General features: G+C 35.5%; 1 protein-coding gene across 1 annotated transcript in view; it reads left to right on the top strand.

The window, feature by feature from the left end:
- LOC135216852 (disco-interacting protein 2 homolog C-like) overlaps nucleotides 1–17,595 on the top strand; it is a 271,475-nt gene that overhangs the window by 127,047 nt on the left and 126,833 nt on the right. The window contains exons 10-13 of the mRNA XM_064252365.1: nucleotides 6,499–6,737; nucleotides 9,221–9,347; nucleotides 9,577–9,797; nucleotides 9,992–10,201. Of these exons, the coding sequence (XP_064108435.1) occupies nucleotides 6,499–6,737; nucleotides 9,221–9,347; nucleotides 9,577–9,797; nucleotides 9,992–10,201 (797 nt within the window). The remainder of the gene's footprint in view (nucleotides 1–6,498; nucleotides 6,738–9,220; nucleotides 9,348–9,576; nucleotides 9,798–9,991; nucleotides 10,202–17,595) is intronic.

Below are 17,595 nucleotides of genomic sequence, written 5' to 3'. Positions count from 1 at the left end.
GGAAAGACATAAAAAAGAATGCTTGTAACAGGCGTTCTTCTACTGCTGATACTCGAAAGAAGAATTCTCTGTCAAGTCTCTGGACTTGATAGTGACATAGCCATGACCCGGTAGTAGTTATCCTTGAGGAGAAGTACCCCATAGGTGGGTAGTGCCATTAGTATACCTCATGCGGTGCACTAGGCATTACTTAAGGTTGTTTGCAGCGTGCCTTCAGCCCCTAGCTGCAACCCCTTTCATTTTATGTACTCTACCTCCTTTCATATTCTCTTACTTCCATCTTAATTTCCACCCTCTCCTAACAGTTGATTTATAATGCAACTTCGAGGTTTTCCTTCTGTTACATCTTTCAGACCTTTCACTCAATTTCCGTTTCAGTGCTGAATGACCTCATAGGTCCCAGTGCTTGGCCTTTGGCCTAAATTCTATATTCAATTCAACTCATTCAGGAGAAGTACCTTCTTTCTTCCAGGTCTCAGCCATCTTCCATTGAACTTCCTCCTCTCTGTGTTCCTGTCACAGGAACTGCTAATTCAGTTAAAAGATAGTCATCTTCGGTGTCCTGTTATTGCCATAGAAGCCCACCCCTGAGACAGTTTCACTCCCATCCTCATTCATTAGAGAATGAAGGAGGTTTGCATCCAGTCCTTAATCCTTTTCCTCTCTCAAATGATGTGGAAGGAATTAGACTGGTGCTCGATCAATAGGAGCCTTTGAATATGCTTATACGTATACATATATTCTCCTTGCGACATGCTTCTGTTATCAGATGCATCGACTCTGTAATAGGCGCATACCTGTAAGACCATTGTCCTCCATTGTGTAACCAAGATGATATATACCTTCTCATCAACATCCTGAAACTCAAGGCAGCCTTTCGTGCCTTCTTGGCGTTTCAGAATTTGATTTTACAGCACCCAGTAGTGTTGTTAAACAACAACACAGTAGTGGCATTTATCACCAAACAAGAGGGTTTCATTTTCCTCCTGTTACAGTTAACTTGCAGGTAGTCGTGTGTAACTGCAGTGCACTCGATAGGTCTGTCAGTCAAATACATTTCCGAATGAAATGTACTGGCAGGCAACTCCGCCTCTAGATTCAAATGATGGGCAGAGTACTGCTTACCTCATGGGGCGATTGTTCGCCTTAGTATTGTTTCTCCTCAGTCGAGGATTAACTACGAATGAGAAACCTATCTGTCTTGCCATCACAGAGACCCAAGGTTTCTGTCTCTTGCTTTGCACATGCCCATGTGGGAATCATCAGACAGAGATGTCTCGGTAGACTCCTTATCATCTTTCTGTTTACTGCATAGTACAACAGAAGTCTGAAGGTCCTCTGCTCCATCACAACTGACCCATGGGCCATTAGGATCAATCTGAATGGCTTTTTGAGACAAACTTTACAGGTTTTGTCATCTCTCTGCATTTTTTCTAAATTGTTTTTAAGTTGTTCAACAAACATTTATTTACTCTGAATTGAAAGTAAATGACGGACAACTTTGTCTGTCGCCTGACCTGCCAGCTCTGCTTCCAAAGTAATGAGAGGGGTTCCTCCCTGACTCAACTTTCGGTGTCAGTGACACGAAAGTAGTTCCTCAGGCAGTACAATCCCTGTGTCTTCATGGCTAAAAGACTATCGTAGTTTTCCTTGCAGGCATAGGCTTTCTTGCTGAGCAGTAACGGAAATAGCTCGATAACACTTTCAGTCCTCTTTAACATTCCAGGGATTGGAGCCGTCTTCTCTGGTGGGTGTCACTGACAGGACTTTTTTTCTGGTCAGAGCTGCAAAAGTTGCTTCTCTCCCATTTAATTGTGAAAGACGTAGGTCCACATTTGACCTAGTCTTTCTCACTGTCTTGCCATCACAGGTACCCTAGGTCTTTAGGCAGCTTTTGACTCTCGTTTAGGGCGTACACGCCCTTGCAAGAATCATCAGACAGTGATTTGCCCCTTAGGACCGCATCTTGTCTCACTGGCATTGACGAAGAAGATAGACAATTTGCATGGACCTTCTTTAATATCACCCTTCAAAAGGCAGATATCGATGTCTCAACTCTCTCAGATGTCATATCATATATATATATATATATAATAATATATATATATAGTATATATATATATATATATATATATATATATATATATATACACATATACATATACTATACACACACACACACACACATATATATATATATATATATATATATATATATATATATATATATATATAATATATATATATATATATATATATATATATATATATATGCACACAGTATTTTACTTAGCTCAGTTTCTTCAGTTGTACAGAATGTTAATTTAAAATAATGATGCCTCATATACATGCTCTTGTTTGTATGATGCATCTGTATTACTTCAAAATTTTAAAAATGTAAATTGGATATTTTGTATTATGAGCTCTTAGTGTATTGATAACTAACCATGAGAGTAGAAACGATGATCCAGATCAATCATTACTTTGTCCAGTTAGAATAAGATTTTACATCCTTAAGTGGATGTCTATAACTTTTCACTGGTACTGACTCGCCAAGGAAGAAGCCTCTAAGGACACGTCTTTCTCCTTTTTTGTGAGACTACCAGGAGGTGGCTCTCTGCAACTGGCAGCAGCGTCACCTGTACACTTCCCCGAGAGCTCACGAAATGAGTGGCTTAGAATTATCCCTTGGGTTCATGAGGAATCTGTTGGGCTAGCTACAGTAATGTGGTCTCATCAGACCACCTCTATGCATTCCTACCCTTGGATATTTTCCACAAGTCCTTGGAACATTTTTTTTTCCTTGAATGTGTGGTGGGTGCTCAACAAGTTGTGTTTTCTTACCTGGCTCCTTTAACAGGACAGGTAGCATCTCGTCAAATGTGTGGTTCTGGAAATTTGAAATGTTACAAGAATAACTGGCCTCTCCTCCTCCTTCCACATCCCCCTACTCCTCCTTCGGGCAGAGAATGGGACTCAAACCTACACTTGCTGGAAGTAGCGTCTGATGCGGTAATTCTACACATCAAGTACCCATTCTATTTTCTTTTAGAATAATTGAAGCAATACCTCTCCTTCCTCTAGCAAGGGGAAGGAGGGAATGGCATTCAGACAAACCTATTTTGAATCTGAATCTTTGCCTTACTGCCTCTGACTATATTAACATTCCTCCTAGCCTTTTTTTTCATATTAGTTATGATTCCTCAGTCATTCAAAAAGGTCCAGAAGTCTGACATTTGATCTGCAGTTCCTGTGCTCCAATCAATACGTCAGAGGCAGGGTGCTCCTCTTAACTTTCGACCAGGAAGAGTAACCCAGGTGTGAAGAACTCCAGTCAGTTCAAAGACTCGTGTAGATTCCTCCCACCAGTCAATGAATTTTCCTAATGTAAAGGACCAAGGGTTTGTATAATGTGTAGGAACAAATGACAATTTTTAAAAGTAAATTGTATTTTTCCTGACTATACAAGCCTGAGGTCGTTTACACATTAGGCCCACCTCACGCCACCCCTCAGTCTGAAATCTGGTCCAAAAGGCAAACTGGAATGCTTACATCCGGGCAGGTGGGTATTCCTGCCTACTGGACTGTGGTTACTGCCTAACCACCTTGTCCAAGAGTTTAGCAGCCGTTTTCCAGCTTCACTGAAAGTAATTCCTAATGTAAAAGACTTCAGATTTGTATAGTTAGGAAAAATACAATTTACTTTTAAAAATTGTCATCATCTCATCACTGCTACTTGACTTATTATTCTGTAGTGTAATCTGGGTTGCAATTGGTTCATTCCTATTTGTGCGTAAATGTTTGTGGTTATAAATGCACTGCAGTACTGTATATAGAAGCCACAGGTTATACAAACAGAAATCAATTTTCATTGTACACCGGGATGTAGGAAGTCATGTAACAGTATTCACCCTGAATTCACACTTGAAAATATGATGTATATAATCAGTACTTGAGTACACACATTATATAAATATATATATATATATATATATATATTATATATATATATATATATATCTAATATATATATATATATATATATATAATATATATATATATATATATATATATATTATATATGTGTGTGTCTATAGATATATATATACTGTATATATCTATATATATGTATATATATATATATATATATATATATATCATATATTATATATATATATATATATATCTATATATATATATATACACAGTATATATATATGCACACAGTATTTTATTTAGCTCAGTTTCTTCAGTTGTACAGAATGTTAATTTAAAATAATGATGCCTCATATACATGCTCTTGTTTATATGAGACATCTGTATTACTTCAAAGTTTTAAAAATGTAAATTGGATATTTTGTATTATGAGCTCTTAGTGTATTGATAACTAACCACGAGAGTAGAAACGGTGATATGACTGCATCATTATTTCTAATGTTTAGTTTCCTTGAAGTGAAATAAAAATTTTTGCATTGCATTTTGCTTTCTGCATGTACAATATATGGGTTTTAAAGAGAAAGTTTTGGCCACCAGGTAATTTAATTCAGCAATGCACATTTTTCTACACGTTTTAGTATTTTTCCTTTGGTTAAATTTGGTATTGGATCTAAAATCATAAACTAACGACTGACATCATTTTGTTTTAATAATGAAGTCACAACTTTTTGGATGAATTTTGGTTTTGAATACATTTTATCAACACTTAGTTTTCACCCATGGTTTTACATGAAATTTAGCTCAAGCTACTTAGAATGCCATTTAATGAAGAAAGGGTAGGGTATGTATTAAGACTAATTTAAATAGAAATATAATATGTTTCAAACTGAAATTGAACCACCAGCTGTTTTTTGAAATCACTGATTTCTTGTTTTAATAGCCATATCATTGGTAGAGTGGGAAACTGAAATCATGGAATGGCTGTAATATATGTATACAGCTTACTTTTAGATTTTAACTGACTAAGTTATTAAAGTTCACCAGAGCAAGAAAAGGGCAAACTTTTGAACTTTGAAATACAGACTCAGTTATGATAGAATTAATGTAAAAGGGCTAGTGTCATGTGAAGAAAAATAGATGAATTAGATACATAATATTATCAGCTATAAACAAGGAATCACATCGATAATAGTGTAGGAAGATCATTAATTATTTCATCCATTAGCATAGGGTTCAAGTTTTGGACATAATTTCTTAGGAAGTTAGAGTGACCTGAAATACCATTGCATTAGGTCCCATGTGTGTAGAGTCTTAGTATAGGATGTGCATCTGTTGTGAAGAAATTCCCTTTTGATAACAGTAGAGTCTTTATTAAAAGCTTTAGGCTTATTTTGGTAAGTGCTCAGGAGAGGAATGAAATGACTGCTGTTGTATTTATCTTGGACCATTCCATTGGTAACCAGCTTGAAAATAAAAATGAACTGTTCAAATGAAGTTTTAAAGTTCAGACACGTTTTTTATAGCTATGAAATATATTTTCATGGTTTTTATTTTAACAAATTAACACATTTAGGGGTATGACCAAGTGATTCACTCTCGTGGATGGAAATGAGTGAGCGACTATAGAAAGTCCTAAATAACTGTCGCACAAGTGACTAGTAAATGTTTAAAACATTGTAAGGAAACTTGACTTGATTTGAAACAAATCCTCATTGTCATAAATCCATTAAATTCACAGCAGTATTTTTTTAAGTCTGAATTAATTACTTGTAAAAGTTGTTCAATACGTATTGTTGGTAGATTACCAGGTTATTTTCAAACACCCTGAAATCATGTTGAACATGATTAAATTCTTGTATTTTCTAAACATATTTTGTAGGTTTGCAGTTTTCAGATTTTTAAGAATTTTTAAAAAAGTGTTAATATTTTTATTTCTTTGTCAATAAGACATTAGCTATGACTGCAGTGTATTCACCATAAGCCCTCCAAGGAAAATTAAGTTATGATGACTTGACTTGCCATAATTAAATTTGCTAGATTAATACATAAGGTATTGCACTTTCCTTAATATACAGATTAGGTAGGTTAGGGTAGATTAAAATTAAATTTTTTTTAAAGTGAGTAAAAGCATTGTCCCTCTTGGTTTAAAAGTGTTCTGGTCAGAGGAGCCCCCTACGATGAAAGAAGTAACTTAACTTTGTAGATTTGTAATGATTTTGCAAAGACATCAGAAGAAAGTTAAATGTACAGTGGTTGAACTTTCAAATTTAACAGGAGTTTTAAATATGCATTATTATTTATGAGACCATTGGCTGTTAAGAGCTTTGGCTTGCTGTGAGGTGTAATTTCATGTAATGCCATTCTTTTTGTACTTCCCATGACCCATGTCATGTGTCTTTTTTTTTTTTTTTTTTTTTTTTTTTTTTTTTTTTTTTTTCTTGTCTTGATTGCTTTTTGCTTTTTGCTCCTTTCCCTGCTTTTGGGGTTAATGGTGTTTTCTTAAACTAACCCTGGGCTTGCTTGTGGGCTGTCTGGTGCCTCCTCCTGTTCTGTCACATGCAGACGGATGGCGAGACGCTCTTTATAATTTTCCAGAAAATTGGCGAGGTACGGGAAGATGGAAAGTATCAAACAAAATTCAGCAGCTTTTAAACACACTCAAGAGACCAAAGAGAAGACCTTTACCAGAATTCTACTTGGATGATGAAGAAGATTTAGAAATTGCTGCAAATCCTAAGGACCCCAATGCTCCAAAACCTGAGGGAATGGTTATGACTCCAGCTCGAGGAGAGCAGCTTGTGGTGAGTGGTGTTTGTGAAGTGTAATTTTATATATACAAAGTTATTACTAGACCTTTTTAATCACAAATTGATGTTTCACAACAAACTCATTACATTTAATGAGCCCACATTTGTGGTCCTTACTAATCCTAGGCCCTTCAATCCAATCCAAAATAAAAGTCTGGTGTAGGCTAATGATGTTACTCAGAAGCCATGCATACTTGTATCCGTACATAGTCAGACTTCATAATTTTGTAATAGCACTGTTATTTACTCAGATATTATTATTGACCCTTTCAGTTACTGATGACTGATATAGAAGTCATCCAAATTTAAGTCCTTTGCCTATTTATGATGTGCACAAATAAAAAAAAATGCATGCACAAACCAGCAGGCAAGATGAGAATCATTTTTGATGAATGTTCCTGATAGTTATTTTGTGTATATATATTAAAATATACATATATATATATATATATATATATATAGATATATAAACTATAATATCAATCTTATATCTATATAAAAAATATATAATTTGAAATATATAATATATAAATTATAATAAATAATAGATATATATATTAAATATATAATATATTATATATATATATATATATATAGATATATATTATAAATAGAATATACTGCTAGTACCTATTACTAGATAATTAACATATGAAACTGTTGTCTTACTGTATCTAATGCCATTGCTTGTATTATTACCATATCATATTATGTAATATGAACAGAGTAATCTGTCATTTGCATTGTGGTTTTGTTTACATTCTTAAAATAATCAGCTGATTTAATTTTTAGTGATATCATTACTGTTTTGAGTTGCCAAATGGAATGTAATTCAGAGATACATTTCTTTCGTAAATGATCAAAGGTGGGTTTAAAAATTGCAACTACTTTATAAACAAAGTAAATTAAATGAAGTACATGTATGTTTTTGCCAGTTTCAGACTGCTTTTGCCTCCAAAACTTTTGCAGTCTGCTTATTATTTGTAGTTCCCAGTCTTGCTTGACTTACAAGCCTTGTTGTTTACTCAAGGCCAACATTACCTCGGTACTAGTACTTTATAATCAAACTAAAGTGTTTTGTTATATTGACAGTTCCTACTTCCAACGGGTATTACTCTGCTGACAGTGACATCACTGATGTTGAGTATTTGTCATGATGTGTAATGGTTAGCTTTGTTAAACATTTTAAAATCATGAAGATACCAATTTTAAAGATTTTTGATACGATAATTCCAAATTATAGGTTTTATTTATGTACCAACTAACTTACATCAGCTGATTGAGCTATATTAATTTAATAAATTGGGGTCGTCTTATACAGTGAACATAACCTTAAACCAACAATTTTAGATGAAAAATGAGGGGTCATCTTATACGCGAATTTCGGGCTTTACCCTTTCGTAACCTGAATTTTTTTCGTACACAGAAGCAAAAAAATCTTGTCTCTGCTTTCATAACCTGAATTTTTCGTATGTAGGGACTTTCGTATGTAGAGGTTCCACTGTATTTCTTTTATTCTACCATGTTTGATATATCATGTAAGAAAAAAGAACAAAGTCTTGCAAAACCATTTTCAGGAATTGAACAGAATAGGTTTCGAAATTATTAGGAATCATGTAACATAATGTACAAGTACACTGTGTATGTTAGAAACATGTTTAAATAGAAAAAGAGAGGAATCGGTTGAAATTGGCTGGGTGGCATTGTTGTTTATGATTGAATTTTTTAGCACTTTATGGAGCAAAATCTAGCAAGAAACTGCCATTCCCATATGGCAACACTGGCCTATCCACGTTTTGTGTATGTTGTTATTGAATTCGTGTTCGTCGTGTTCTTTAAATTGTACCCATATAAACAAGTTAATTATGTGGCATCCAAAAGCCTTGATTCTTTTACCCTTATGGGAAAGAAGCCTAAACGTCGGATGAAGGTTATTAAGTGTAAGGGAAGAGATGTTTCGCTGCATGCTGCTGGTAGCATTATTTTTATTATTCATCCGATTGCATTTCAAATTCGTTGCCGTCTTTATCAACATAGATTGGATTACCCATATGATTTACATAATTTTGATATTTCTCTTACCTCTCTCCCTCTCTTTCCATATAAAAGAAAAGAGGCCCACGTGAGTACGTAATAGCACACGCGTATATAGGCTTCTAGCTGTAATCCATAGGCTAGTAGGCTACATATGTATAGTAGTACATATACTACATATAGTTTTAAGGCTAATGTTGTAAAATAACTTTGAAACTGTCTTGAATTTAGTTTAAGGTGATAGTTGAAGACATATTTGGTTTTTGAACTAAAGTAGGCAGTTTTAAGCAATTTTTTAGGGGGGTTACCAGGATAACACGGGTATTTACTTATCACAGGGGGTTCTGGGCCCTATCCCCCGCAATTATCGAGGCCCTACTGTAGTGTACTTCCTTTAATTAACTCAGCTTGTATAATGGCCCACCTTGTTTTTTTTTTTCCAGATTCCAGCTGGGTTGCCTCGATCTGTTGAAGATGCCGTGTACCGTTATGGGTCATCATCTGGTTATAAAGCCCCTGTTGCAACCATACTGGATGCTAATGGGAAACTTTCTGTTTCACTCACATATGGTAAGAACCTGTATTTCCTTTGAGATTTATAGAATATATACTATTTGTTTTTATTTACAGTTCTGCCAGATCCTTTTTGTATTACCATTTCTAATTGTATTTGTTTTGACAATAGAAATATCTTTTGGTTAAGAGCGTGTTGCTCTTTGTTGTTTATGCTGTTGACAGACAACTTTTTAATGATAAACTGAACAGTTAGATAACACCACTAATTATATTTAACTTTCAGGAAAGTTGTTGAGTAGATCGCAAAAGATGGCTTACAACTTACTGACCAGGTTGGGTGGGCGAGGTGAAGGAAATGTAATGCCAGGAGATAGAGTTGCCCTTGTGTACCCAAATAATGATCCAGTGTCATTTATGTGTGCATTTTATGCTTGTTTACAAGCTGGGCTAGTACCAGTACCTATTGAAGTTCCTCTTTCTCGGCGAGATGCTGGTTCTCAGCAAGTAAGTGAGCTTGCATATTATAGTTAAAATTTCTGACACTTGAAAGAGTAGTACATACTACCTATTCAGTGTTGTTATATAGTAATTGAGAAATATGTGTAGGACTTGAAACAAATGGAAACCCTGTTTGATGTGCATGTTAATGTTTCTAAAGACTTGACGAAAAATCTTCTAGATGTGTATTTTGTTTTCAGATTGGCTTCTTGCTTGGAAGCTGTGGTGTATCTGTCGCATTAACATCTGAGGCATGTTTCAAGGGCATTCCAAAAACTAGTGCTGGTGAGGTAGTGTCATTTAAAGGTTGGCCAAAGCTTACTTGGTTTATTACAGACCACCTTCCAAAGCCCCCTAAAGACTGGCAGATTCCTCCTAGACACTCAGATGACTCTGCAGCATATATTGAGGTATATTCATTTAACATAGTCTTTCACATATAGTTTGTTGATTAAAAGAAAACTTTTGAAATGTTTCAAACTTTATATTTCACTGCTTGTAGTGTATTTACATAACTTTAGCTATATTTTAATTATTCTCTTTGTCTGTGAACTTCATGATTCATTATGTCATACTTTCAAACTTTTGTTTCTCTAACCTGTGACTTGATAGCATAGCTTCTGTTCACCCTCAAAAAAGTTATACTCTCATGGACCACCCAGAGCTCTGTAAGACAGACCAACCAATTACAAAGAATTCTCTTATAGTTAGTCTCGATCAGACAGGAGGGCTCTTCTCTTATTCTACAGCGACTGCCTCAACTCTCTCCACAACACACTATCACAGATGTAACAACAGTGCGTATGTTGACTATCATCCTCATTACACTCTGGTTTGTCCAAGAGTTCCCTAATCCCCACGTTTTGCTCCAGAAATAGTGTTCGATAATGCATTTGTCAATCATCTTATGTATCACCACTCAAATGACAAGTTTTAGTTCCTTAGAATTTTAAAAGGTCAGTTGTTAAAATTGAGAGGCAGTAGGCTTCTTGCAAGGCAAGAAATTAGGAGTAGATTGCTAGGCTATGCTGGAATTCATGTGCTGTTTTTTCTTGTTGACAAAGTGACAATTAGCATTAAGGCAATAATATTGGAAAATTTTATGATTAAAACTCATTAGTTAATGATATTTTGTAACATTGATAGATAATTTGTCATTATTGAAAGGGTAAATGGGGATTAGCCTAATTTCTTGTTTGTGAAACAAAGATGTGAACATAATTCCAAATCATGCTTGACTTACGAGCCTTGGTGTTTACCGAAGGCTAGTACAGTATTTTGTAATCATACTAAATGGATTTTGTGGTAGACAGTTCCCCAGTTATTCTTAATATTGGGCTTCTTTTCAAGTGTTAAATGAAATACATTCATGCAGATCTACTTCCACCACCAGCTTACTTAGCTACGATACAAAACCAACATAAGTAGGTTGGAAAATCTAAAAATTGCACTCCTAGCATTTTTCCATCAATTACAGCTCATTAAGAAACATTTATAGCATCAAACATTTCTACACAATTTAGGTATAAAACTCCCCAAACCTAATTATTTTATTTTTCATGATTATTTCCACAAATATCTACGATTTTTATTAAAAATTTCATGTTCATCATATTGTTTTTATTATTTCTAAGCCTCGTAAAGATGTTCTGATTGCTTTAGGAAATAATTCAATCATTTACCGACATATTAACCCTTAAACGCCGATTGGACGTATAAAACGATGATGAAAATTGTCTGTCAGGTGCCAAACCAATGTATGGTACATTGACGCAAAATAGTTTTTTTTTTAAATTCGCGGAAAAATAGTTATAGGCCTACTAGACGAAAACTGTTGAATCATGCGCCTTGAGGGATGCTGGGAGCTCAGGGATCAAGCTGTTGTTTTGTTTACAAGCGTTACCCAGATGTGCAAGCGCGAATTTCTTTCTTCTCGCACTAAAAAGCTTCAGCAACACATCGTAAATTATTTAGTCACTTTGACATAATTTTTGCACCATTTTATATTAGCCGTTACATAAAGTTTTACATATGAAAATTTGTGCAATTTCATGTAGAATACAACCAACAACAACCCATGGTTGTAGCTTTTATCAGTTTTGAAATATTTTCATATAAATAACGATAAATGCCAACATTTCAACCTTCGATCAACTTTGACTCGATCGAAATGGTTGAAAACCACAATTGTAAGCTAAAACTCGTACATTCTAGTAATATTCAATAATTTATCTTCATTTTGCAACAAATTGGAAGTCTCTAGCACAATATTTCGATTTATGGTGAGTTTATGAAAAAAACTTTTTCCTTATGTCCGCGCGGTAACTCTTCCGAAAAAATCAGAAATTTTTTTGGCCGATTGTCGCAATGTTTGCACCGTTTTATATTAGCCATTACATAAAGATTTATATATGAAAATGTGTGCAATTTTACGTAGAATACAACATTAAACAACCCATGGTTGTAGCTTTTATCAATTTTGAAATATTTTAATATAAATAACGATAAATACAAAAAATTTGACCTTCGGTCAACTTTAACTCAACCGAAATGGTAGAAAACTGCAATTGTAAGCTACAACACTTATAGTCTAGTAATATTCAATCAATTACCTTCATTTTGCAACAAACGGAAAGTCTCTAGCACAATATTTCGATTTATGGTGAATTTTTTAAAACTACTTTTTTTTTACGTCCGCATGTTACGAATTCATGCATCATATTGTGATAATATTTTCTCTATGTTGCTTTGATCATTTTACAATTTGTTACGTACCAAAATCATTGCAATTTAGTGTACAATACAAAGAAAAAATAATTAACTCATTAACTTTAACCGTTTTGCTCACAGCACGATTTGTATACAATTATATATATGAAATTTTTTTTCACGCATGATATTTATTTTCATTTCTGATGGTTGCATACTAAACTTCAGGCAATGACAAAAGAGATGAGCCAAAAATGAACTCTTAATTTTGAAAATTAAGTGTGCTGTGATTTTTAGAAAAAACCTTTTTTTGCGCTTCGGCGCTCACTCACGAAGGCCGCTGGCATACGGGAGACACTTTTGGAAATACCAGCTCGGTGTTTAAGGGTTAACATTAACCAGAAGCGTATATCAGTTATAGTTTGGACGTACTGAATTTCACCAAAAAACTTTTCCATGCGAGTGTTCTTTTCGGCCTGGGGGAAAAGTCTTGTACCTTACACCCTTATATTTTTGGCCTGTGCGCAAAAGGGTTAAGGGGCCCGACCGGCTATTGCCATTTTTTAAGGACAGGACTTAAATATTCATACCACTTAATAAGGTGACTGGGGACATCTCCAAACCGCACATGATTTTCGCCTCTGACCTTCGGTTTTGTGATGCCAGGGCGATTTATCCCGAAAATAACCATTTTTCAAATTCTATCTCCTCCCTTGATATTTAATATTAAGACCTAGGAATACTACCATATATAGACCTGATGTAGACCTCCAATTGAATGGGGAGTTTTTTTTCTAAAAGTCATTTTTTTGCTAGATATGAATTTTTCAATATGGTAAAAAAATAAACCCTATAAATCAGGAGAAAAAAAATTATAAAAAAAGACGAAACAAAATTGGGAAAAAAGGGCTCTATTTGATTGTTGTATAATGTCTTTCTGAGTTATATACCAAATTCCAATGTTATAGCTTTAAAACTTAGTGAGAAGATAGGTTTTGAAGGTCAATAAGTATAGTTTTGAGATACGGGTGTTCAAAGTTTTCCTTCGTATCTCTATAAAGACAATGTTAATAATAATAAATAATGATTTTTATGAATGTATATTTCTTTTTTGTGTATTAATAAACCAAAACTATTTTATTTATAATTTAATCATAAATGATGATCCCTTTGCTCATATATCGTAGCCTGGGGCACTGCTTGAGGCAAGATGGGGCACTCCTTCCTACGCAACTCTCTCTCTCCCCTTCACTAACTCAGCTTATTACAGCGAATTTTCTTCTTCTGTATGTTAGCGAGATGTTTTCCTTGTATTTTCCTCTTTGGCATGATGCAATTCTTGCCGAAACAAAGATAAACAAACGTAAATGCAAGAGAATGTCAGAGGTGAAACTCGAAGGTGTACTCTCTTTTTACAAAGACAATTTAATAAATCATGATTATTATGAATTTCATATTCCATTTTGGGAATTAAAAAATCAAAACTTTTTTATTTATCATAAATGAAGATCTCTTTGCTCAAAGATCGTAGCCTTGGGCACAGTGTGATGTGTGCTGTCAGGCAAGACGGGGGCGTTACTACGCAACGCTCCCCTCTCTCTTCACTAACTACGCGTATATTATGATATTCTGTAATAATACTTGAGCGATTTTTCTTTGTCTGTATGTTAGCGAGATGTTTTCCTTGTCTTTTCCTCATTGGCATGATGAAATTCTAGCCGAAACATACATAAACATACATAAAAGCAAGCGAATGTCAGAGGTGAAATCGAACGTGTAGAATATACTTGAAGTTTGTGCTCGCACTGATGGTTGGACTTGGTAGCTGACTGAAGTGAAGTCTCCCTTCTCGACTCAGGGAATGTCTACAGATGCAATTTCTCCCCATTTCTTTGACAATAATTATCAAAATTTTCGATAAAAGAAGAAATATTGCATTTTCTTGTACGGATCAATATTTTAGGCTTATTGAGTTACGTTAACTAATTACCCTTTAACTACGAAAGTAAGAGGAATTTTGACAAAATATTTCGTCTACGTATTCTCAATTGCCATATGAAGCTCCATGGATTTTTTCATGACTTTGCATTTTTCACCCTATACCCCCATATATAATGGTTCCGGCCGGCCCCCTTAAAAAGGGGCCATGAAGAAAGATGGCTTTATTTGCCACCACTCTTCAGTGTCCCCAAGAAGCATTCCTCTGAACGAAGGGTGATCTTTGACCCAGCAAATTTGAACAAACACTGTTTGCATAAATTTTTATAGATACTGTACTTATTTTATGGGAGCTTAAGAAAGAAAGAATATAACTTTTGGCTTGCTTAGATGATTGGCTAATCTGGGGAACCACCAGAGAAGTGTGCTGACAAAACTTGAGAGTGGTAGTCAACAGACAGTCAAAGCTGAGACTTTGTTAGGATACTCTTTGCAGCCAACTGTCTCTTCCCAACAGCACTCAAACCAGAATGAGGAAGGACCTAATAAGGTTCCTTGCACAGCCCAGCTTTTCCAGACAACAATTTGAACGAACACTGGTCCTGTTACTGTTTGGTCTGTGGTAGATCAAATTCTGAGATTGACTGTAGGATCTGAACAGAGTCTGACTTTCACATGCAAGGAAAAGGCTTTGAGATCATCTTTATCTGAGATTGGGAAGATATTCTGTCCAGGGACCTGGAAGGGGACTCTGGCAGACAGACCAACCTGACTCCACCATTTGTGCGAGTGATAATTCATACAGATACCTCCTTGACAGGTTGGGGGGGCCACTGGGAGGATTGTCAGTTACGAGGAAGATGTCACCATTTCTGAGGGAGAGTCATATCAGCTTACTAGAGCCATTGGCTGTCTTTCTATCTTAGAAAATTGAAACGTCCATTGGGGACACACATTTTGTTGGTCCTACCAATATAATTGCAGTGTCTTATATCAAGAGATTATGCTGACACTGATCTCCTCTCAAGTTAGTAATTGCTAATATGCCTCCATCTCCAGAAGTGGGACTGTTTGCAACATGCAAGAACCATCAACTTTCAGTGTGTGTTTCTCTGAATGTGGACATAAAAGGCAGTAGCAAGAGATGAATTCCTACAAGACTGGAACAAATAAAGGACTATACTATACCTTTTCCTTCATTGTACCAGTTTTCAAAAGCTTTGTACTATCTACTAGCTTCAGTAGAACTGCTTGCCTGGTGCCCCTGAATTATCCAAACAGCCAATGGTTCCTTATTTCTTCAACTATAGATGAGAGAATAGCTTCTACTGGCATCTTCTATTCTATCCCAGACAGAAGGATGGGAAGTCGTCTACTCACCCTCTTTGCCGAGCCTTCACCTACTATATATGTGGATTTTTAAAATCTAATCTGCTGTGAAGATTGTTTACCTAATATTGCTAGGTACGTAGTGCAAAACTACAGACTTCATCTATCCAACATACCAGTTTATATGGAAAATGTAGTTATGTTACGTTACACACCGAGAGCTCAGATGAAATCTGTTGAAACAGTTTTGTATTTTATATTGAGGTCAATTGCCTTGCTATTATACCAATCATGACATACAAGGCAGCATTGTTCTGACCCTCGCCATATGGTTTTGGAATTAATTATAATATAGAAATTGTTAATTCTCCTCTCCAGTCTTTTGCAGTGCAAAGGTCAGCATCTGCAAGGTTTCCCATTAGACTCCTGTCATCCCCTTGTTGAGTGCCCCTAATAGAACTACCACAACTCATATATTGCAAAAGGCAGTCTTCTTGATTCCTTTGGCATTAAGAGCTTGGATTAGCATACTGGACTCTCTTAGACTGGGACAACGTTTCATCACTCATACACCTAGTTGTTATTTATTGTTGTCTCCTGGCCTATCATTCCTGGTTAAGAATGAGGACGTTTTTAAAAGAAAAATCCTCTTTTCTGGTAAAGAAACTGTATTTCACATAAAATATATGCCTGGTTCAAGCACTCAAGGTATACCTAGCTGTCACTGCAAACATCCCAGATGGTCCTAATTTTCCTGCACCCTAATAGTATAGTACAAACAAACCCCTTTCTACATGGGATGAGAATGATTTTAGTTCCCCTCATCAAAATGGCACCCTCACCCCATCCAAAAGGTGAGTACGTCGTTAACTTTCTTTAGAAGTATCCCTTCAAAGAAGAGCCTGATTGTATGGAGTGGTTATTAGAGGCAGTATTCCTGAACCAGTGAAGGCGCAGTAATCCTGCAGTTAGACTCGACATAATTAGGTTAGTTACCATAGAACCCTAAGGGATGATACATTTTTAGGTTCTTGTGTTTCCTGTTCTTTATTACCAAACCCCAATGGGTATCTTTAATAAAGAGAAGAATTGGGACTTTACTTTGAATCAAAAATTCCTTAAACTATCGCTATGAGAGTGGTGGTCATGCTGAGATATTACAGGGGAAGGAGTACTAATCCTACAGCCAGACCCGACATTATTAAGTAAATCACCTTCAGACCACAGAGAATATTACATATATTGGTCCATATGTTGTTTCTTGTTCTTTATTGGCAAACCTGTTAAGGTATCCTGTAGTATATGTAAAGAAAATAGTTAACAACACGTGACTTAATGTTGGACCAAAAATTGATCTGGGTTATAGGTATTTATTTATTAGGAGCTAAACCATTTCTTCATCTGTCTGTTTCTTTTGTAAGCAGCTTTGAGGACGACCAATAGCTACGCTATCAAAAAACAGGTTTTGAGTTCGGAAAACCTATTTTTGGTAGCTGCTGTGAGACCTCAAACCCACTTATTTATTTTCCCTGATGGAAAAGCATGAGACTAGGGTGAACATTCATCTTGCACAGACCTTGTGTGTAACGAGGAAGATAGCTGACATACGGGCTGTTGTCCCATCTGTGGGAGTGGGTTGTAGAGAAAGCTGAGGCAGTCTCTGTAGGACAAGAGATAGATCCATCCTTTCCTGACTCATTTATATTTTATCACTGTGCCAACAGCACTATTCTCGCCAAGACTAACTATAAGAGAATTCTTTGTAATTGTTTGGTCTGTCTTGTGGAGCCCTGGTTGAATCATGAATGTGTCACTCCTTTTAGGACTC

This window comes from Macrobrachium nipponense, chromosome 6 (assembly GCF_015104395.2).
Source record: "Macrobrachium nipponense isolate FS-2020 chromosome 6, ASM1510439v2, whole genome shotgun sequence".
NCBI classification, from domain to species: Eukaryota; Metazoa; Arthropoda; class Malacostraca; order Decapoda; family Palaemonidae; genus Macrobrachium; species Macrobrachium nipponense.
The sequence above is the reverse complement of the archived record's forward strand: the minus strand, read 5'-3'. Positions and strand labels throughout refer to the sequence as shown.